The 23,040-nt window shown below is 41.9% G+C and overlaps 1 protein-coding gene across 1 annotated transcript; it reads right to left on the minus strand.

The window, feature by feature from the left end:
* Window positions 1-6,604: 6,604 nt before the first annotated feature.
* Window positions 6,605-7,678, minus strand: LOC131262550 (iron-sulfur cluster co-chaperone protein HscB). Its single transcript, XM_058264586.1, has 2 exons — window positions 7,471-7,678; window positions 6,605-7,410 (listed from the first exon to the last, which is right to left on the minus strand). Exons 1-2 carry the CDS (start codon window positions 7,639-7,641, stop codon window positions 6,910-6,912), a joined length of 672 nt encoding a protein of 223 aa, XP_058120569.1. The 5' UTR covers window positions 7,642-7,678; the 3' UTR covers window positions 6,605-6,909.
* Window positions 7,679-23,040: the final 15,362 nt, after the last annotated feature.

The raw sequence follows: 23,040 nt of genomic DNA on the forward strand, positions 1-23,040 counted from the left end.
TTGTATAGAATCGTGAAATTGTACTCTTTTAGTACTAGGCGGAATTTTGTTAAACGACTTGATGGATCATTCATAGAAAAAAGGAATACTAATGGTCGGTGGTCCGTGTACATATCAAATGATTTTCCATATAAATATGGTCGAAAATGTTTAGTTGCCCATACGATTGCTAAAAGTTCCTTGTCGATTGTTCCATAGTTTTGTTCAGCCTTATTTAAGGCACGACTTGCATAAGCGATCGGTTTACCATTGCTATTGCTTAATACTGCCCCAATAGCGTGGCCTGAAGCATCCGTATGTAAAGTAAATTTATTTTTGTCACTGAAATCCGGAAAGTCTAGTACCGGGGGATTGATGAATTTTTCTTTAAGTATTTCAAATACTTTTTGACATTCGTGTGACCAGTTGAAAACTATTCCTTTTCGAGTTAATTGATTTAAGGGAATACATAGCCTAGCAAAGTTGGGAATGTGTTTCCGATAATAATTAGCAAACGCGAGAAAACGTTTTACTTCCTCCGCTGTTGAACTGGCCAACTTTTTATGCATTCAATTTTTGCAGGATCAGGTTTAATTCCTTCAGCTGAAATTAGGTGCCCTAAATAAACTAATTCTTTTTGAAGAAAATTGCATTTTGACGGATTGAGCTTTAAATTGACCTGTCTCAATCGTTCGAATATTGCCATGAGATTTTTGTTGTGTTCATTCATTGTTTTTTCCATACACAATTATATCATCTAAATATACCAAACACCTTTCCAGATTGAGTCCTGCCATTGCGACTGTCATTAATCGTGAAAAAACGGACGGGCTAACTTTTAAGCCCATTGGAAGGCGAGTCATTTGGTACTGCCCTGATTGGGTTGTAAATGAGGTTATTGGTCTATCTTCAGCCTTCAGTTCGCATTGTGTAACCTTGTGAAAGGTCCAAATGTGAGAAATATTTGGCACCGCTTAAAGAATCTATTATTTCCTCTATATTTGGCAAAGGAAATTTATTATCTCTGAGTACTGTATTTAACTTTCTTTAATCTACTACTAAACGCCACTTTCTTTTGTCACCTGAACCTTTTTTCGTCACTAATAAGACAGGGCTATTCCATTCCGATTTGCTTGGATCAATAACGTTTTCCGGTAAAAGAGTAAATGAGGCCCCGGGCTAGATTCTCCTCTTCCTACTGGTTCACATTAGGCGCCTGAAGCTATGCAAAGCGCGACGCATGCATTCTTTTCGAATATTTGATCGCTAACGGTTCGCTTAAAAGACCATAACGGTTTAAACTAATTACGCGGTGGTGGTTGAATGCGGGTTAATATACTTTTACATGTTAAGTTACTAGTAAGTAAACTATACCACACATGATGGACAGCGTGAAGGTAATGGTATGTTTGCTCCATGAACGGGACATTATGTTGTTGTGGGTAATAATGCCCATAATTATTTTTGAAATAATATGATCCCATCATAGCACTTGAAATTTGTAGTTCGTGTTCTGCATCAGATTCACTGCATTCTAACGCATCAGAAACTGCTTGCGTTAGCGTTTGGGGGTTTCGTGCCTTTAAAAAAAATTTCGTTGTTGGATTTTCAAGCCCTTCGATAAAGGTATGGACTGCTACAGGTTGTACGATATTGTCCGAAGCTGATTCTGTAGAAAATGTTCCTTTAGAAACATGGGCAGCAGCTAGTTTCACTGCTAGGTTTTCTATAATTGATCCATACTCTGAAACTGATTTTGATGCTTGCTTGGTTAGTTTCATTTCGTTTTCCACTGCGGCAGGTGAAACTTTTATAGAAAAACTGGTTTTAAGTTTGATAGTTGCTTCTGCTATGGTAAGCGCACCATCAATCGCACCGTGTGCTACACCTGCACTATGGAGCGAAAAGAGCAAATTGCCGGGATAAAATTCGGAATCAAATGTTTTGCAATTTTTTCATTGTAATATCGTGTAATACTATTATATAACACGAAATTATGGTATTTCTGGACAATCCCGCCAGGTGGCGCTGCAAAAACTACATATTTTTGGATTTTTCTACGAGTGCATTATTTTTTCAATCTTTCTTTTTATATTAACTCAAAGATTTTTTTTAGTTTAATATAAAACAAACTAGATTTACTACAAACTATCGTTCAAAACATTCTCATCTAGGAAATAATTGATATTCAAAGCATCTAACGTGGACATAACGTCGCCTAACGAAGAGCTACTATCTGAATATTCTGAACTTGTACCATCATCTTCTTGGTTTTGAATTGGCAAGGGATTGTTACTATTTAAGGAGCTGTAATCTACGAAAAATGTTTTTACTGCGTCTAGGTATGGGATTTTTTTTATTTTTCAACCATTTAGCCAGAGATATTGTTGAAATGTATGAATCGGATGATTGTAATGCTCTCATAAAAATGTCTTTAATATTGAATTCTCGTTACAATTTACGGGCGTGTTCTCTTCTATCCCTTCTTTATATTTTATTTCTACCTTCTGCTGCTTCCTCTCCTAAGGATGCCAATGGACCTGCGGCATTTACAATTATTTTTTCTACATGCGCAAGAACTTTATGGACAGTTGAAGGCATTTTGTACCAATTTTAATGATGTATGTACAACATGTATGTGTCATGGCAATATAGACTCATAGTTTTTGGATTTAAAGGCTGTGAACAGTTGATGGCTATTAAAATATTTAGAAACCTTTCTATAAGTTCTGTTTCTATTTGCAAAATGTCGCTCAATTTTTCTATCTTTGAAAAAGCCCTACAACAAACATTTCCCGTCGAACTATTTCTACCCATTTGTTTTGGTTCATCTACTTTAACACCAAATTCCATGTTCATCTTTTCCAATAAAAAAATTTTTTTTTCGATCATTGTACATGTTTTTATAATTTTTAGTAACCTTCCATTTGTTTAATTCAATTCTGTACGAAATGTGAAGCAAGCATTCGAAAAATCTCATCCAACAGTGTAGTGGAGATATTCTATAAGATACATTCTCAGGATTTCGAATAAATCCATTTTCTAATTGCTCTACACTGTTCATTTCTGTTGGTTTTGCACCATATATACAACATGTTTGCATAGACAGAGTGTCGGTTAAATATGCCAAAAATTTTCCATCAATTAAACTCGTGTAAAATGAATAGTTTACCGCCACATAACTTGTTTCATTTAGCTGAATTGTATAAGGAACTAACCTGGTTATTTGGGTTTTGCTTTCGTCTACTGTTTGTATAACTTTTTTTTTTTACTTTTTCGCAAACTCGATCACAATTGGCCTGCAAAACCTAACACTTTGGCGTTAATGCCGATACTAGTACATCACTGTCTGATGCAGTATTTTCTCCGAAACCATGAAGCGGTTCATTGTAAATGCTATGTCCACTAGATCCGTCAATGCCCCACGAGCACAATAATACGACGCTTAGTGAATCACACAAAGAAGATGAAAGGTGCCGCAAGATTTCTGCTTTTAGTATTTAAATTTGATTTCTGCATTTGTATATAATCTACACGCAGTGTGATTGATGCTTACGGTTTGATGCTTACTTTACTTTCAATGAACTCTAACGCATACCAAATATTTTCCTTGCAAGAAGCATTGTTTATCAAAACGTTTATGATATCAAAACGTATATGATATGTAAGGGTACAAACAGAACAAAGTGTTAGTAGGGGTACATTATTCTGAGCAATTTTTTGGATAAAAAGATGGATTTGTGAGCTGTAGAACAAGTAAAAGCGACCTGATACATTCAAAGCAAACCAAACCAAATTTCATTTTTTGCCAATAACTTGGTCTTTCACCTTTTACGTGATGTTCAACCACTACCCTGCTTCACATTTGTCATTGAATGAGAATTTCATATACAGCCGCTACCGGCCAGCTCTGTCGTACGCTCCTCGAACTTTGTCTTGTAGGCCCGATCGTTGGCTTCTGTGCCAATACGTTCAGCTTTCGCTCCAATTCACTCGTCTTGTTCGTTGTTGAACAAGGTGACTAAACCAAGCTAAACAACTGGCGAAGGTTTAAAGAGCATCGAAGTCAAGGTGTATAGTTTTGGTATCAAACAAATAAAAAATCAAAGACCGTCGTAATGGCAGTAGAATTGACCAAATTGTGTATTTGTTAAAGATTTTTTCAAGTGATTAATGATGCGTATGAAAATTATTACTTCGATCAATTCTACTGCCATTACGACGGCCATTATTTTTTTATTTTTTTGACACCAAAACTATACACCTTGACTTCGATGCTCTATAAACCTTCGCGAGTTGTTTAGCTTGGTTTAGTCACCTTGTTCAGCAACGAATAAGACGAGCGAATCGGAGCGAAAGCTGAACGTATTGGCACAGAAGCCAACGATCGGGCTTACAAGACAAAGTTCGAGGAGCGTACGACAGAGCTGGCCGGTAGCGGCTGTATTTCTTACCATACACAATGTTGCATATGGCATGATGGAGACGCCTAGTAGGTGATAAACTATAAGCTTCACATATAAAGTACAGAATAACGTAGAGATGCGCGCGTATGCGCAAAAAAAACTATCATTTATTGTTACAAAACATTCTAGACTATAAGTGGGTATGCATCATATTACAATCTTTCACAATCCTTAGCAATGGCGTAAGGTTAAAAACAGAAAATTGAAAAATTTTCCGGGAGTTTTGCGAAACAATGCTTAATATTTTTTGACATTCAATTTCAATTTACTCAAACAGTCAACAAATATAAAGCATGATAATATACCTTTCCAAAACTGTGCTTGAAATCCGATTCCGGCTATTATTATAGGAGTTACAGACCTTCAAAGTTGATGGATTTTTTTCAATTTTTCACGCAATATTTTCACAAATCTTGACTTTGACGGGCTGTTTCTCAGAACCTGGAAGAACAGAGGCTCTAGTTTTTGGGTCATTTCTTAGTTTCATCTTGTAGTTTAAGAAAACATGTTTCATTTTTCTGAAATCCAAAAATGAATTTTTGATTTTTATCCCGGCTTCGCTCCATCATGACCTGTTAGGGTCAATTTCACGAACCGAAGGAGCTCACTTTCATTAACGTTTTCAGAATAATCTTTCAGGAGCTCGATGCTCTCAACGTAGTTCGGTAGATCGATTGCTAAACCAGAAAAGGGCTTTACGATTTTTAACGCGAGATTCAAATCTAGTTTGGTTGCCATTTTTGGTTTTGTATCAGCAGTATCTGTAGGGCTTATCTTATTTTTTCTGGTTGTCTTTTTGGGTACACCAGTCTTTAGAATAGGGAATTTAGTGGAACTAGACATGTGCAGATGTAGTAGTGTAAAAAGTTATTTGTCTATGTAATTGTGAAAATAGGCCATGGAACGTACTAATATTCTTTTGTTAATTTCAGGGTTTTGTCTTTTTTTGTTTTTCGCACGCGGTACTCATAAAATTGTGCTCGCATAAAATTTAGCTTATAATTTATCTTAACACTTTCGACACGCGGTGTTTTATATCTTAACTAACACTCCTAACATACACTATTGAATTTTTCTTTGCCGATTTCGGATGATCTTTCTTTTGCACGCGGTACTCACAGATTGTGTGGTTGGTGTATTATATTGTCCTCGTAGCGGGAGCTGCTATCGGTTCGCCGTGATGGTCGGCTAGTTCATCGGTAACAGCCGGGGACTGCTTCTATCTGTGCGCCGGTTACTTCGACAAATCCATTATCCGCGTGTGGCACGTGTCGGTTTCTGGTCGCTAAGGTTGCCTACTCCTGGCAGGATCGCCATGTAATGATGGTGCCGAAATGCAGGTGTTGTTCGGTGTCCGGTCGGAGAAAGAAGAGACCCGACGGAATTTATTCTACCCTTTTTATAACTTTCCTTAATACTAATACTTAAACGCTAACTTAACACTAACCTACTACAATATGCAACTTACTATAAACTAAATGCTTGTCCACACTACAGATTATTAAAACCATAAAACACATAAAAAAGGCATTTTTCAGGTGAGCCAAAATAGCGACAAAAAGTGGACTTTTTGTCGCTATTTTGGCCCGCTTTGCTTCTATTTTGGACCACCTGAAAAATGCCTTTTCTATGTGTTTTATGGTTTTAATAATCTTAATAATAATTTATAATCTGCTATTTACTTTCACTTTTCGGATATTGATAATATTTCGGATATTGACTAAAAAATATGAATTTTAATGCATGCTTAGATAGCTACTCTACATTATCATACCCAGTTTATCGTGATATGATCGGTACAATTAATGCAACGATTTATTTTGTGGTGACCCTTCCCTAAGTGAGCCAAAATGGGCACTTTTACCCTACCAGTTTTGTTTTAGGTTTAAAGATTATTTTAATGTTGTTTGCCTTGGACAACTCTTCTATGGACATAACATCTTTTACTCAAAATCTACGAATTTTTTTGTATATCTGTGTGCATCCAACACGACGTCCAGACTACAGCGCGACGTCGCCAGACAGGCGCTGAACTTCATACAAAAAAAAACCTTGCGCGATTTGTGCGACATCACGGAAGGTTTTTATATATGGAATGCAGCGCCTGTCAGGCGACGTCGCGCTGTAGTCTGGACGTCGTGTAATGCAAGCTTGCTATCTTCTTTTTTTTTCTTCAGAGAGGATTTACTCCAGCACGACTATTGAATCCATCTTCCTGGGTCTTCGTAAGCTAGCTTGACCTACATAGACCTCTTTTGAGTTTAGGACCGGCTACTAAAGCCATATATACTAATTTTCTATTATTATCCTGATTTTCTGTTTGAGTCATAGTTTGACTGCGACCATGCGGCCAGGTTGACCCTACTTCTCGCTAACCTATTTCAGGAAGCCCGTGCACTGCTAACCACACTGCTGCGCTGTCAAACTGTGACTGAAGCTTACTATCAACAATGTAAACATTGCGCTAGGTAAGACTGAAGCGTAATTTCTTTTCTTTTATAGTCTCAACAATATTTTGTAAATATTTCAAACGAATGATAGCTTGTTTTGCAGCCTCCATATCTTTGACATCAAAAAACGTCTCAAGGGCTTCAGTTAATTCATCAATGTCTTGAGCAACATTGTTTCGTATTGTCTCCAGCTCATTCGTTGTTTCTGCTTCATCGACCGATTCATTGACCTCGATCATTTTCAAAAGAAACGCTTGGTCTATAGTCGAATTATCTTCAGAAATCACAATTCCGTTAAGTTTTAACAGATATTTGCCACGGTCTGTTGTTTTAGATAGTGTTTTAAAGGCTTTGTTGATAAGGGAGCTCCACTTTGATGCGAGATCCTTTTCTTTGTCAGATGTTTGGCTGAACTTATCCGGATGTACTGCGTTTTGCGCTAGATGAAAGTGCTGCGTAAGTTTTGGTAGATCGATTTTGAACTGTTTTCTCTGGTTCAGCAAATCAAAAAAATCCTAGAAATGAAAGGATGGTTAAGAACTATTGGTTACCTTTTTTAGTCCCATGTTACCCACTTCGTTCGCAGGAATATCACGTATTACACCACATGAAGCACAAAAAAAATTGTTACTGGTTTCACTATGATTGCACTTCCAACATCCTTTGAAACTGTTTGACAAAGTCCTTAAGTTAAACTTGTTTATAAGCTTCCAATGGGTAATATACTTTGGTATAGAAAACATCATGCACGTATTTATATTTTGGTTCGTAGAAGAAATGATTGAACTTAGCAATAGTGTTGGAAGAATCGGGATTCGGAAGATTCGAAGATTCGATCCCTACACGAATTTCAAAGATTCGAATACCAACTTGACTACCCAGCCTACCATTTGACCAAGATGATTAAATACTGAAGTAGTAGGTATTTTTTTAGAAAATGGCGACCGTGGCTTTTGACAGCATGGTGATAAACAGCATAGAATGTAAACAACTATGCGAGTAACGAGAAGGTACGTGAGGTGAAACTTCGATACATTTCGTTGAAAAATCGGTGACCCACTTCGGCCGACGGCTTCTTAAACATTTTCCATGCGAACAAAACGAAAGCAATTGAAGAATCGGTTTGTTTGGTTCTCGAGCGTTGTTGTTTGTTTATCTTCTAAGGACGATTTCCGGCAAATTTGAGTATCAGCATACTGTCAAATGCTATTTTTCGATTTTTTGCAGTGAAGACGTCAAAATGCTCTACATTCCGCTACCTTATATAGTGTGTATTTATCTTGATTTTGACAGCGTCCGGAACAACATGGTGTGCGAGAGTGCGTTCAACGCGACTGAATCACAACCTTTCCTTTTCACGCTGCTCTCGTTCAGAAGAACTGACGATCGGTATGCCGGACGGTGAGAATGTCAAACGAATGATTGTGAGATTGTGTTGGTTAACAACAATTTTTTTTCTATCAAAACAAAACAGACCAGTCTATTTTTGTGAACTAGAAAAATATTAAGTGTCTAAATTGTTCAATAATATCTTGTAGAACTTTATCCAACCGGCATCGACGTACGGGAAGTTTTATTTAAGATAATCTATATGATAAGTAGTCGTGCTGAATGTTAGCTACTTCTGGACACGGGAACCGGTAAGTTTGGCAACCGGCGCCGTCATCGATGGAAGTGACCAACAGCCTGCTTGTAGTACGATCCTTGTTGGCTTTTGTTGTAATGCCTATTAATATATTATTCCTCGTTGCTTGCTTTCAGTTAACGGACATTGTCACGGGAAGGTACGTTTTCAAGCTGACGGTCTACGATGGGCAAAGACTATCGGCAAGCGATACGGTTAGTATCATTGTCCGTCCTGATCCCTTGTTGATGAACCTGGGCGAAGTAACACAACCGAAGCAACCGTGTTGACCGCGACAGAGCTGGACCCGATTGAACTAAAGCTAATCCTGCTGATCGGAGACAATCTGGCAAAGCTTCACGTACGAGAGCTGAAGGTGGAACCACGCACGAGTCAGGTTGTGAAACGGTTAAACAACAAAATCGTAAAGGAGCTGCAGTGAAGGTGATTGTCGGACTTTTGATCGTCTTTTTCGCGCTGTTAAGTTAAATAAATAATTGAAATAATTTAGAAAATTGAAGGAATGCATCGGTCATTCCTTTACTTCATACTTAAATTTAACAATTCCTGTTGTAAATATATTTATACTTTAATATTTTAAGTATGTGTTGTAAATAAAAGAGAAATACGTACTCTGTTCTCTATTAGATTAATTGGTAAAAGAGTAAATGAGGCCCCGGCCGCCATGTTTTCTATCGTGGCTACACCTCTTGTGGACGTTTAAACTGAATGTATGCAATTGGTGATACATTAATTCGTTAAATTCAACCTACGAGTAAGTGAACCGTAGTGTGTACCATTAATTTCGGCTACGCAATCAACCTAGTAGTGCGGTATGAGGGGGGGCCACGGGCCCCCCTTATTTCTCAAAACTATAACTCGGGGTCCACACTACAGCGCGACGTTCCGTCACGAAACGCGACGTCGCCTGACAGGCGGCCGAACTCCATACAAAAAAAATGTCGCACAAATCGCGCTAGTGTAGAAGCAACGAAAAACGCGACGTCGCGCTAGCTCTTGTCAAATGTCAATTCGAAACGTACACAAACCGACAGCTGGGCAGAACGTTAACAAGCCGAAACACAAACGCGAACAAAACGAGCAATATTCTTCACGAAACATCGGATTTTTCGTTTTATCACTTATTTCTAGCCTTCACAAATGTAATTCAGTTATCAAACTCCGTTTTAATTGATATTTTTACCAAAGTTTTTTCGGGTGCCGAAACGTAAACAAACTGCTCTTCAACAAGTAGGAGATGATGTGGAAATAAATACTTCCTACGGCGGGCCAAAATATCGTCGTTGTTTGTTTAAGTTAGTTTTCTCAGTGAATTTCAAATGTGGAAGCGCCAAACTCACTCAGGGTGCATAAAATACGCAGCTAAACAAATATCATGCATTACTACCTCAAAATTCAAAAAAAAATTTTAGCCGAGTTTGCGCCCCAATGTGATACATGTGAGGTAGGGCGAAAAGCAATCGAGTAGACATGGAAAGATTAAACTGTAGCAAAGCAATCGAGTAGACATGGAAAGATTAAACATTAGGATATAGAAAGGAGTAACGAGCAGTAGTAGAGGCAGTTTTAAGTCAGAGTTTAAAGGAAGAGGTTTATAGAATAAAGAAGCTACACCTTTAAATCTTACATGAAGATAAGTTGAAGCAGGAGCGTGATCTATTGAGAAGCTCGGAAAAGGATCGGCTGGCGGAGAAAACGAAGCTGATTGAGTGTGTGCCGAAAATACAGTTTTTGGAAGAAAAGTTGAAGGACAGTCAGCAGAAACAGTGTCAGTTGAATGATCGCGTACGAGTGCTATCGTCAGAGAATGGGCGACTGGAGCGAGAATTGCACGAAGCTTTTGATAAGTTGGCGAAAGCGAAAGAAGCAAGCGATGATCATGAACAACAATTGTTCGGTGTTACCAAAAATTTTAATTTGTTGAAGGGAGCCTGCAACATAACGGGAGCTCAGCTAATTGAGATGGATTTCATCGAGAAAGAATCGATTCGCAACAAGAAGTGCCCTGAGCAGATTGAATTTCTCCGAAAGCGCCGTACTAAGAAGGATAACGAAGTATTAAAGACAAACGTCGGAGGACGGGAAGTAATAGTTACACCAAGGAGCTTAGAGAATGCTGAAGATGATGAGGATGAGGAGGAAAAAGACGAAGATGATGAGGGCTATGATAGTGATAAGGAGTCGAACGAATATGGCTCCGAGGAGGATATTGTTTCGGAAATTGCGAGTAGTCATAAGAACACGAGTGAAAAGGATGCACCGGCAATACAAAAGGAGCCGTGGCCTCCACCGACTAAGTACAAACTAGGAGATAGAGGAGTGATTCAAAGAACCCAGATCACTGTAGGTAAAAATCTTATAACCGATTTTGAGAAAGTTGAGAAAGTAAATTGTGAAGTGAGCAAAGCAAGGAAGCAAATGCAAGTCTTCCGGGACGGAAGAGATAAGTCAGGAAAGGCCGTGCGGGTAGGATAATGAGTAATGTTAATGGAATAGGGAAAGTATAGGTCTTCCGGGACGGAAGATATGTCAGGAAAGGCCGTGTGAGGTAGGGCGAAAAGCAATCGAGTAGACATGGAAAGATTAAACTGTAGCAAAGCAATCGAGTAGACATGGAAAGATTAAACAGTAGGATATAAAAAGGAGTAACGAGCAGTAGTAGAGGCAGTTTTAAGTCAGAGTTTAAAGGAAGAGGTTTATAGAATAAAGAAGCTACACCTTTAAATCTTACATACATATTTCCACATACTCTCCTGCCTCTGTCGCGCTTGCCTTGCGCGATTGTTTTGCCGAAACTGGGCTACTTTTGAAACGGGACGTCGCGCTGCAGTGTGGACCCCGAGTAACAAAAGGTTCATCCAGACCAAGGTGTATAAATTAGAAGGTGAAGTCGTCCAGTGTAAAATGACATTTCATGACTTGACATAACACTTCTGTGGTGTTCATATGGATTTTGAAGGGGGGTATCGGAAAAGGATTGGGCTTTTGACATAACTCTTCTCAAATATGGCACCCCTTCCAAAGCGACATAAAGTCACCTTCTATATTTATACACCTTGATCCAGACGACAGCAATGTTTCTCGGCACAGCACGACAGCAATGTTGACAGCGTTCCGTTTGGCATTCAACAAGGTAACGAAGCTAAGCTTTATCCTGTACGAACCTTAAGTAAATTATTAATTAAAACGAGTCAGTTTCATGTGGGCAAGTGTTGGTTCAGTTTTTCTATCATGCCACTAATTAAATTCACTTTTGTTATGTTAACTAATTACCATATGTTGTTACTTTCTATTGATACATATTTTACCAAGATAACTATATGCCATGAAAAATGTTTAGAAATCTTAAACATTGTTGGAAACATTGATGAACGTTGATTGCCATCGTATGGACAGAATCCGCCATTTTTGCTAGATATACTTTTATATCTTCCTTTCCTTTCGTTAACATACCCGGTTGACAGAAATTGACATTGTTGCTGGTACTATGTAGTTCCAGCAAGAGTCCCAGCAATCTGCCATGGAAAAACTTGCTGGTACTACATGACAGCTGCAAAAAATTTGAATTTTTGTCAACCGGGTAGGCCTGGTTGTCAAATTGTTCGCGCGAACAAGTTCGCAACGTCTACGGCTTGCTTAAGTGAATTGTTTATTTCTGACAGTTGTGACAAATTCCTTACAAGGTGTGTATATACAAGATATGCTTACACTCTAAATGTTGTTAAACGCGCCTACAGTACAGCCTTTTCTATGCATAGAGCAAGCTGATCGCCTCTGTGAACTCCGGTATAGGATCGTGTGAGCAGAGTATATAACCAGTAACGTCTTTTTCAAATGGGTGACTATTTATGTATGTGTACACAATTTGCATCTATCTCGGGGTCCACACTACAGCGCGACGTCGCCTGACAGGCGCTGAACTCCATACAAAAAAACCTTGCGCGATTTCGCGCCAATCGGATTTGTATGGAGTTCAGCGCCTGTCACGCGACGTCGCGCTGTAGTGTGGACCCCGGGTATGAAACCTGCAACAAACTGCCCAGCGAACGGCGGTACACTGAAAATCGAGCAGTTTTTTGCCTTTTTCTTTTGTACCCCCCGATTTCCGCTTAACGGGGGGTCGGATTACACGAACACAACATTGAGTCAGAGGTGGCACGCACACCAAGCGCGCCAGGCAAAAAAGAGCAAAAACATAGTTGCCCTCGTATTCCGCTCTCTACTATGCCCAGCCCCACTCTTTCTCCCAGCTCGTCTTCATTTCTCACCAATGCGTCTTTTTCTACTATTTTGTCGTCATGTTGTCTCGATAGGATAAGTCAGTGCAATAATCACTCTGGGCTATTTGTCAGTTGGCGATGCCCGAGGTTTAAAGCAGCCCGTAGACGTCACATAATTATCTGTGCAGATCTTTGACGACTACAGATTTCCTTTGTTCTCTCGTACCCATCGTCTGTCAAACATCCCTCCAGATATCCCGAATATCTCGAGGGATGTTGGAAAGAGCTAAGGAAAAGCTGTAGACGTCAAACATCAGTACAGATTAATATGTAACGTCTACGGCTTGCTTAACATCCAATATTAACCTACGAGGAATGGACATTGGTTTCCATGACGTTCCATTCTCTCTCCCATCACGGCGCACGACTTTGCTCCGCTCAGTTGTAAGCACGGATGGTTTCACTCACAGCTGTTCGACGTCAATGATATGAATGGTGTATGTGTTCGATGCATGCATGGGGATTGTTTTGATTGCGGAATGAAAATGCGTCAAGGTAATGGAATGAAATTGCATGCATGAAACTAAGTAATTTCTTTATTTGTCGTTTTACTTGTTCATTTTCATTGTTCTTCGTACGTTTTACTATAGAATTGCACGAATGAAATAACTACATTAAAAAAAGAAATAAAAATGTATGAATTGCAATGGGTTGAAATATGGTGGTAATGCGTTATCACATTAGCACAACAACCTCAATAATGCCGCTGTATGCATGTTGTACGGGTTGATTAAGGTAAATTCAATTTACGTATGCTCGTATCAGCTTGAGTAAAGGTTCATTGGATTTCGGTTCAAAGAAGTGAGCCAAAGCCTTTGGTTAATAATCGTCATTCACATTATTGAAACTAACAGAACCGTACGGCGATTGCTACCAATTTCTAACGCTTGTAAATCTGGAGACATTCACATTGCTCAGCAATCAGCTGTGCCAATAACATGGAAAAAAATCACAACACATACAAACAAACAAAGGTCCAATTAGAGTGAAAGAGATAGCACATTTGATGCACGCTCTTTTTGCACACAGCAGAAAGCATTAAAAGAGAATCTTCAACACGCATACAATGCACATGCCTTCCGCTTCACGCACACCATCAACCGGTTTTTATTCCGCGTTAACCACAAATGCATGACCCAATGAGGAAGAAAGAGTCAGGGCATAGCATCAATAGCAGCTATCTCGATCTTGTCCACAGTACAGGGTCGTCGCGATGGGATTCTCCCTACCCCTCGCCTGTAAAATGAACTGATTCGAGCAAAACCGTTCGCAGGGTGCCTTACGCTTCACGCACACCATCAACCGGTTTTTATTCCGCGTTAACCACAAATGCAAGACCCAATGAGGAAGACAGAGTCAGGGCATAGCATCAATAGCAGCTATCTTGTTCTTGTCCACAGTAGAGGGTCGCGGAGGTGATATTCTCCCTACCCCTCGCCTGTAAAATGAACTGATTCGAGCAAAACCGTTCACAGGGTGGCCTCGAATCTCACAAGCCCGTAATGAAGTTTAAAGGTGCAGATAAATGACAGCAACTTTCATGCAACAGAAACTTTCAGTCGTCTTCATTTCAGTGGACTGAAAGTTTCCGAACGCATCACGCATTTATTCGACTCACAACAAATTAACTGTCAACCGGCAATGATGAGTCAGTAAACAAATTATGTAGAATTGTAAATGAGCTGTTATTTCATCTCTAAAATTACTAATAATACTCATTTAACGTTGTGAATTATGCACGTAAACATAAATCGCTTAAAACGACTTTGTTTATTTCGTTTAACGTTCATTTTAAATGGTTTTATACTGTTGACGCCTTCCAAAGATGTCAGTTGCACGAGCTGTCAAGCATGAAACTTGCTGTGAAATAAATTTCTAGCCCGGCGACGTTAAGTGAAATTTTAGTTGCACAACTCAAATTATTTGTTTATTTCGCGTTTAGACGTGCTAAGTTGGGTTTCACATAAGTGAAATGAGTGTTTGACAGTTGCTGTTAAGTGAAAGTTGGAATAGTTTAAAACGCCTTTAAAAGGCCTTAAGAATCGTATATTCGAGTGTATAGAATCATTAACGAACTTCACAGATGCCCTGAAGGATTTCAAGATGTCATATTCCGGTTCCACGATTCGATAACGGAGTTCACAAAGGCGATCAACGCGTTAAAGTTTTCTCTATCCATTGAAAAGGGCTGTATATATTTCGTCATTTACGCCGATATCTCCCAGCAATCCGTAATAATCGAACTTTGTCATGAATGTTCCACTAGCTTCTTCTTCTTCTTCAATGGCCCGCTCGCAGTTGAGCACGTCGTGCTGACATGGCCTGGTCACCAATCGTTCTCCAGGTAGCTCGGTCCATGGCTGCAGCCCTCCAGGTAGCTCGGTCCATGGCTGCAGCCCTCCAACCCCGGTCGCATCCGATGTCTCGCAGGTTCTGCTCCACTTGGTCCATCCACCAAGCTCGCTGAGCTCCTCGTCGTCTCGTGCCGGGCGGGTCGCTGGTGAGCACCTTCTTGGTGGGGCATGAGTCCGGCATCCTCATGACATGCCCCAAGCAACGAATCCTGCCGGCCTTCGCCACCGTCAGGATGCCCGGCTCGCCATACAGCTCAGCTAACTCGTGGTTCATTCTTCTCCTTCACACGCTCTGCTCGCACACACCACCAAAGATAGACCGGAGCACGCGTCTATCGAAGACTGCGAGGGCGTTGGCGTCCTCCGTGAACAGAGTCCAGGATTCATGCCCATAGAGAACGACCGGTCTTATCAGCGTATGGTATATGACACATTTCGTGTGTGGGAGAAGCCATCTGGACCGCAGGAGTTTGTGGAGTCCATAGTAGGCACGATTCCCCTGAACAATGCGCCTCCGGATTTCGCAGCTCACGTTGTTGTCCGGAGTTACGACAGTGCCGAGGTAGCAAAACTCCTCTACTACCTCAAGTTCGTCGCCGTCCACTGATACACTGCTCCCCAGCCTGACTCTGTCACTGTCAGAGCCTCCGACGAGCAGGTACTTTGTTTTCGTCGCATTGATCATTAGTCCAATCCTTGCGGCCTCGCGTTGCAGTCGGATGTACGCCTCGCACACCGTCCTAGTGTTCCGCCCGATGATGTCGATATCATCCGCGAAGCCGAGGAATTGGAGAGAGCGGGTGAAAATCGTGCCACGGATGTCGAAGCCCGCGCTTCTCATGACACCTTCCAGAGCGATGTTGAATAGAAGGCAGGAGAGTCCATCACCTTGCCTCAGACCCCGGTGAGATTCGAACGGATCCGACAGCATGTTCGAAATCCTCACCTTACACTGCACCCCCTCCATTGTGGCCTCTAGCGGGCTCGCAGTCTTTGCGGGGTCATTCCGGTCAAACGGTATGACGGCGTGAACGCCTGAAATACTGGTCTCCTCGTGGCGCTACTGGACCCCCTGGAGACAGGGGTGACGAGCAGAGATCCGGGTGGGAGGGATATCCGCCCTCCCGTCCACTATCAGAGTGATGCCCTGATGGGCCAGGGTTATGGTAGTGTGCCGCAGACGGAACGGGCCTTGTAAGGTATCTTTAATCCTGGTTTTAGATATCTAGCCCTCTGGTCTATTTAGCCTCTCCGGAGGTTAGGATGGACCCTATGTCAGTGGACAGGACCGCGAAGACGTAGGGAGTGTTTCGGAAGGGATTCACTCTCCTGGAAGATTCACGAGAAGTCGCAGAGGTCGAAGTCAAGCTGTGCTCTGTTGCTCCCCGGGGCGCAGGACCTAGACCGATGCGCGGGCTACGAGTGGACGTCCGGTTACGAAGGAGTTGGTTCTCGTCCTGGTTCCAATCTCCTGGGGTTGCTGGTGGGCGAGTATAATGGGTGAGTCACCATCGAAAGTCTACCAGCAGCAGAACGGAAGGGTCGCTCGTGGCAAAGAGGGTGCAGGCGCGCAAGCGCACAGTGTGTGGATGACAGGCCGGCCTATGGGGCGACTTGACTGATGTCGATGAGGGATGCACCGGTGAGCGCTGGCACCAAGGTGGTACCTATGCGACGGTGGTCTTGTCAAACCAGAAACCGGTCTGTCAAGGGCCTGGCACAACAAGGCCAGCGGACGAGGGCAAGTCCGACTCTGAGGAGATAAGTGATTTTGCGGCTGGTTTCATCACAAGTAGGATCAAGACAAAGTACTCGATGTTTGTGAAGCTTTGGTGATGGAGGCGTCGGGGGTGTAACGCCTTCGCCTCCGATCGCCGATCAAGCCATCGCGGATCATCATCTTGGACAGCGGTCGAGTTCAGGGCCTGATACAATACCAAACAGGCCAAGGTGGATGGCAAGTAGACCAAGCGGCGGCTTGGTTTTGCGGGCCAGCGAGGAACATCAGAAGTGTCAGATACCGGAGACCCAGCACGTAGACAAGGCAGGAGCCTAGTTTTGCGGGCTGACGAATCCGGATGGTATCGGAACCGAGAGCAAGTCCATCTACGGGTTTTTAGGAGGCAGTGGTGTCAGATAAGTCAGCTGTCGGATCGATCTTCTGAGCCGCTTAAGTTGTACTGCACCGAGTCCGTTGCTTTAGGCTTGGGAAATAGCCCCTGGTAGTCAAGGTAGTACCTGTTACACTTTTAGTAACACGCGCTTTCACCCTTCAGGAGTTAGTTGCGTGCCACTGCGTCCGTAAACTGAGATTTTAACCTAGGGACAGATGCCTCTTCCGTCACTGCTTCTACCGTTTAGGTGTAGAGCGTGACGGAAGGCGAAGGGCAAGAGGAGGGAGTAATGTTGGTTATGGTCTCACGGGGCCACGCCAATGTGAACCCTTGTCCAAAAAAAAAAATTGTGGCCTCTAGCAGAAGAACCAGCTTCTCGGGAAAGCTGTACTGCCGCATGGTCTTCCATTGCTCCATCCTGTCTATGGTATCGTAGGCCGCCTTGAAGTCGTTGAAGAGGTGGTGCGTCGGGATCTGGAAGATCTGGTCGGTGGTGGATTTGCCTCCAACAAACCCAGGTTGGTAGCTTCCGACGAAATCTGTAGCAAGGGGCGCGAGTCTGCAGAAGAGTATCTGGGATAGGATTTTGTAGACGGCATTGAGGACTGTGATGGCTCGAAAGTTGGCACAGTCCATTCTGTCACCCTTCTTGTACACTGGGTGGATGACACCCAGCTTCCAGTCATCCGGTATCCTTTCCTGCTCCCAGATTTTCACAATTAGCTGGAGCATACTGACGGCAAGCTCTACCGAACCCATCTTGAATAGTTCTGCCACCAGCCCATCGCTGCCAGCTGCTTTGTTCTGTTTCAGCTGCTTGATGGCACTAGTGACTTCGTCCAAGGATGGTGGGAGCACCTCGTCATCTACCTCCTGGCTAATGTGCTGCTCAATTCTGCCTGCGCCGCTGCTGGACTCTCCCAATTCCGCTCCGTTCAGGTGCCCGTTGAAGTAGCACTTCCACCTTTCGATCACCTCTCGCTCGTCCGTAAGAATGTTGTCCTCCTCGTCACGACACATTGCGACATTTGGCGTGAAGCCGCCTTGTGTCTTCTTCAACATCCTGTAGAACTGGCGAGTTTCCCCCGACTGAGTTAGCTGCTGCATCAGTTGTTCATCCGACTCCTCGAAGCGGCGCTTCTTGCTCTCGAAGAGCCGGGTTTGCTGTGTCCTCAGTCGTTTGTAGTGTTCCACGTTCTGACGGGTTTCGCGCTGCAGCATTCGGGCGCGCGCTGCGTTCTTCTCGGATAGTGCCCGCCTGCACTCGTCATCGAACCACTCTTTCCTCTGGTTACGTGGCTTATGGCCCAGTGTCTGCTCGGCTGTGCTGCTGATGACTCGCTCCACCATACGCCAGTGGTCATCGAGGGACATCGTGGCGGTCGCGTTGTTGTCCGGTAGCGCTTCCCCAAGCGCTGACGCGTAGCCCTCGGCAACAGCAGGTATTCGCAGCCGATCCGTGTTTAGGCGTGGGGTAGGCCGGTGACTCAGTTAGTTGACAGCGCAGAGCTTCTGCCGTAGCTTCACCATAACCAGGAAGTGGTCCGAGTACGTACGTCGATGATGTCCGAGAAGTGCCTTCCGTCTATGAGAACGTGGTCTATTTGAGAATATGTCTGCTGTGGTGATCTCCAGGTGTAGCTGAAACGAGGTTTGTGCTGGAAGAAGGTGCTACGGATGTTCATGTGCTTGGTTGGTTAGCTGGTGGACACTAAAGCTACCAATCGTAGGTTTATAGACCTTCTCTCGCCCGACCTGAGCATTTAGGTCTCCGATGACGATCTTCACATCTTGTTGTGGGCAGCGGTCGTACTCCCTCTCGAGCTGCGTATAGAAGGCGTCCTTGTCGTCATCACTGCTCCCAAGGTGCGGGCTGTGCACATTAATAATACTCAGGTTGAAGAAACGTCCACGTATCCTCAACCTCCACATCCTGTCGTTGATCGGCCACCATCCGCTTCCTCATAGCACCCATAACAAGGAACGCCGTACCGAGCTCGTGCTTACAGTGACCGGCAGGAAAAAGTGCCCACTTCGAATTTTGTTGATTTTCGCTCAATATTTTTTTCTCAAACAAACTAAATATTCTGCAAGTATTTTTCGTATATTGATTTACATATTTCATATAAGATCCACTAATGAGTAAGCGAAAACAAACATATTTTGATTTTGAGAATAAAATAATAAAAAAAAGTATCTAAAAAAACAGTGACATGAAAAAGTGCCCACTTTGAAATTTCGAGTTTTGCATAAAGTTTTGCATTGAGAGCTAACCAATTTATTGCGTTTTAATATTTTTTAGGTTTGTTAGCACTATTTCTGACATTTATACACGTATGATCACGTTTTTAATTCATGTTTGGTTGTAAATATACAATTTGTTTATATTAGGTTTAGGTATCTCATTAATTTGAGTGTTACGAGAAATTAAATAGCATAAAATATTTCTTATGGCACTTATCTACATTAAAGTAACTTATTCAAAGCACGAAATCCACAACGCAGCGGAAGGAAAATTCATAGTTACATTTTAAACGCACCGATCGGTGGAGGATCGCCCTCGTAGAGGAGACAAGCCCGAAACAGATGCGCGCATGGACGCTAAAATAATTCGTGAGGACAAGAAAAATTCAAAAGTAACTGTCAGGGAGATCATGTAAATACTTCAGCCATCAGTTTTTGAATGAATTATCCGTCGCCGGCTTGTTGCATACGAGTTAAAGAGCAGATTTGATAGGAGGCGCCCTTATATCAGCAAGGCCAATAAGGCCAAGCGTCTTAAGCTCGCTGAGGAACATGCTGCTATGCCTCTAGAGTACTGGAAAACGGTTCTATGGTCTAACGAATCAAAATTTGAACGTTTTAATCGAAGATGGTATGAACGTATACAGTGCAGATCGAAGGAGGCACAATATGCCATGAAGGAGGCAATATGGTGGTCTGGGGTTGTTTTTCGTCCAGTGGAGTGGGGCGCCTTGGGAACATTAACGGTGTTAAGACTGCAGATTACAACATAAACATAAACATCCTGCAACAAAATCACTCACTCGGAGATTTCACTGATCCTGACGGGTCTTGAAGAGAAGTTCGTTCTCCCGGTGGGGGCAAGTTTGACGCAGCCCGGCGGGGCCAAGTTCGACGTCTTGTCGGACAAAACTGTTGAAATGGCCGCCTCAGAGTGCGGAGATTAATAATTTGTGGGCAATTCTCGATGCCAGGGTGGACAAAACTGATGTATCGAATAAAAACGACAATTTTGAAGCTCTAATGCGCGCATGAGAGGAATAAAATCTCCAAAAACTAAAAATCCTAGTAGAAAGTATGCCAAAACACCTTCAGCAGGTTCTAAAAGCTAAAAGAGAACACATAAAATATCAAAATGCATTTATAATTTCTTATTTTTATGTATAATAATGAATAACTGAAGTGGGCACTTTTTCATGTCACTGTTTTTTTAGATACTTTTTTTTATTATTTTTTTCTCAAAACCAAAATATGTTTGTTTTCGCTTACTCATTAGTGGATCTTATATGAAATATGTAAATCAATATACGAAAAATACTTGCAGAATATTTAGTTTGATTGAGAGAAAAATATTGAGCGAAAATCAACAAAATTCGAAGTGGGCACTTTTTCCTGCCGGTCACTGTATCTCCACCACTCTGGTAGATCATGCAATCGCTACGGTAGGGGCGCTCCGAGACTCCTTTCCAGCGAACCTCCTGAAATGCTACTATTTCAAAGCCGCGGGCTCTCACTTCTTCTGCGAGTATTCTGGTACTCGCGGGTGAGGTAACCTGCAGTTCCATGTACCGAGTTTCCAATCGTAGTCCTTTTTTCGTCGCGTAGGTCTGGCATGATTGGTCCAAATCGGATTCTCTTTTTGATGACTGTTCGTTGCGATTTTTACAGGCGGTGGCTTGCTAGGCCTCTCCCCCCGCCTCCTATCTCGTTGGTGGAACAACGCATCCTAGCTGTTTTACGTCCCGTAGGATGCCAGGACAGGGTGTACAGCCGCCCCTAACATGGGGAACAGACGCTGGTTCGAGCCGCTCCTAACATGAATAACAGACCCGCGGGGATGAACTACTAGCAAGTAGCAGTCCATTCCACTAGCATGATCTCCGAATAAGTACGTATCGATCACGTCTCGGATTAATAATGAACACAAAGCATAGAATTTCTGGATATAAACCATGTTACCTGGACTTTCCACATGGATTAGGCTTTCCACAAGATTGACAATACTCCTTGCTAATACTCCTCGTATTTAGCAAACTGCGATATCTAGCAGTTATTCTGGCATCTGCGCATGTTGTTGAACGCTAGAACTCTTCATGTTAATTTAAAAAAATAATTCCGGTTACAAGTTGAATGTAGTATTTCATAAAGATTGAGTTCTTTTCGTAAGTTTGCTCCAGCCTTATCCAAACCGCATTCATAAAATCAATTTGGGGTTAAAATAAAATCATCCGAAATTGGCTAGATAAATTAAATTAAATTTTATGTGTCTCGGTGACCCACAATAACTGTAAGGTTATGTTTGTTGTCATATAAACTTAGGAAGTAAAAGCTACTAAAATTCACTGATCTAGAGCAGATGGTATGAAAAAGAACAATAATCCCGTGTCATGGATAATGAAGCTATCTGACGAAGGAATGAAGCAATGTAAATTTTGCTGGAATGAGCGAAACTTTTTTCTCTTGCTTCACAATGTGTACCATTTTGTGTCATCGACCATGCGCATGAGCCAACGTTAACACCTTCCTAGCTGCTGAGGTGCAGCCCCTCTATTTTTTGCAAGGGAAACTGAATAGAATTGAGAAAAGTACTCTCAATCTCTCGAATAGGTCTCTTTCAGTAGTAAAGAATGTACAGTAATACGAGATGCGGGGTGGTCACTTTTCAACTCTCAAAATATTCTCTATGTAGGACAGATAAATTAGTAATTCGCGAGACTCCATGGAAAGGTAACGAAGAACTGCTCTGTAAAACAAGCTCAGCATTGATGCAAAGCGGTGTGTAGGTCCTTGGTATTGAGTTAACTCGGTAACGATATCCCTTTAGTTCGCTCCTTTTTGCCTACAGAGGTTGATGGTTGTATTGGTGGAAAAAAGATTCTTGGGTGTATGTGAAAAAGTAAACCAGGCATGTGTCCAACTGTTGATAAATTACAAACAAAATTGTGAATGCTTATTTATACAAATTTTATTGAAAATAAAAATGGAGCGCGTTGGTGGAATAATTGAAATTGGAATATTTTATGTGGCTTTTTGTAGTGAATTAATTGCGACGACTTTCAACCGTAGCATGAATTTATTTTCAAATCGGTTCAATTCCAATCGGATGTAGTAACGATAAAGTATCAGTGAATATTTTTATCGTTCAAATAACTGTGCTGACCCGATGGAACCGCAAACTGACCGCTTGAAAATTCCGTGATAAATGAAAAGCTCCAACCGTACAGCGTAATAGTTATAGCTATAGTATGAGCTATAGAAAAACAACAGTGTCACCGTGTTTTATTGACTATATTATCGCCGTGAAAAAAATATATTCTCATGGAAACACAGTGATGAATAAAGTGAAGTTTAAATATGTTCGTTTTAATCAATTTGTTTCAAATGCAGGTTAAACAATTTCTAAAATCATCTAAATAAGACTCCAACCCAAAGTTTTCCACAACAATTGAAGCAATCCCCTACATACTGCCAGTTCCACAGATCTTGCTTAAGAGCTGTGAGAATCAAA

The sequence above is a fragment of the Anopheles coustani genome, chromosome 2, assembly GCF_943734705.1.
Source record: "Anopheles coustani chromosome 2, idAnoCousDA_361_x.2, whole genome shotgun sequence".
In the NCBI taxonomy this organism is placed as follows: Eukaryota; Metazoa; Arthropoda; class Insecta; order Diptera; family Culicidae; genus Anopheles; species Anopheles coustani.

Bases quoted from the DNA above. Each gene is read 5' to 3' on its own strand.
- LOC131262550 (XM_058264586.1), bottom strand. From the start codon at position 7,641: ATGATGTTTTCTATACCAAAGTATATTACCCATTGGAAGCTTATAAAC. The intron at 7,411-7,470 runs GTGGGTAACATG...TTTCATTTCTAG, and splicing joins GTGATATTCCTGCGAACGAA to GATTTTTTTGATTTGCTGAA.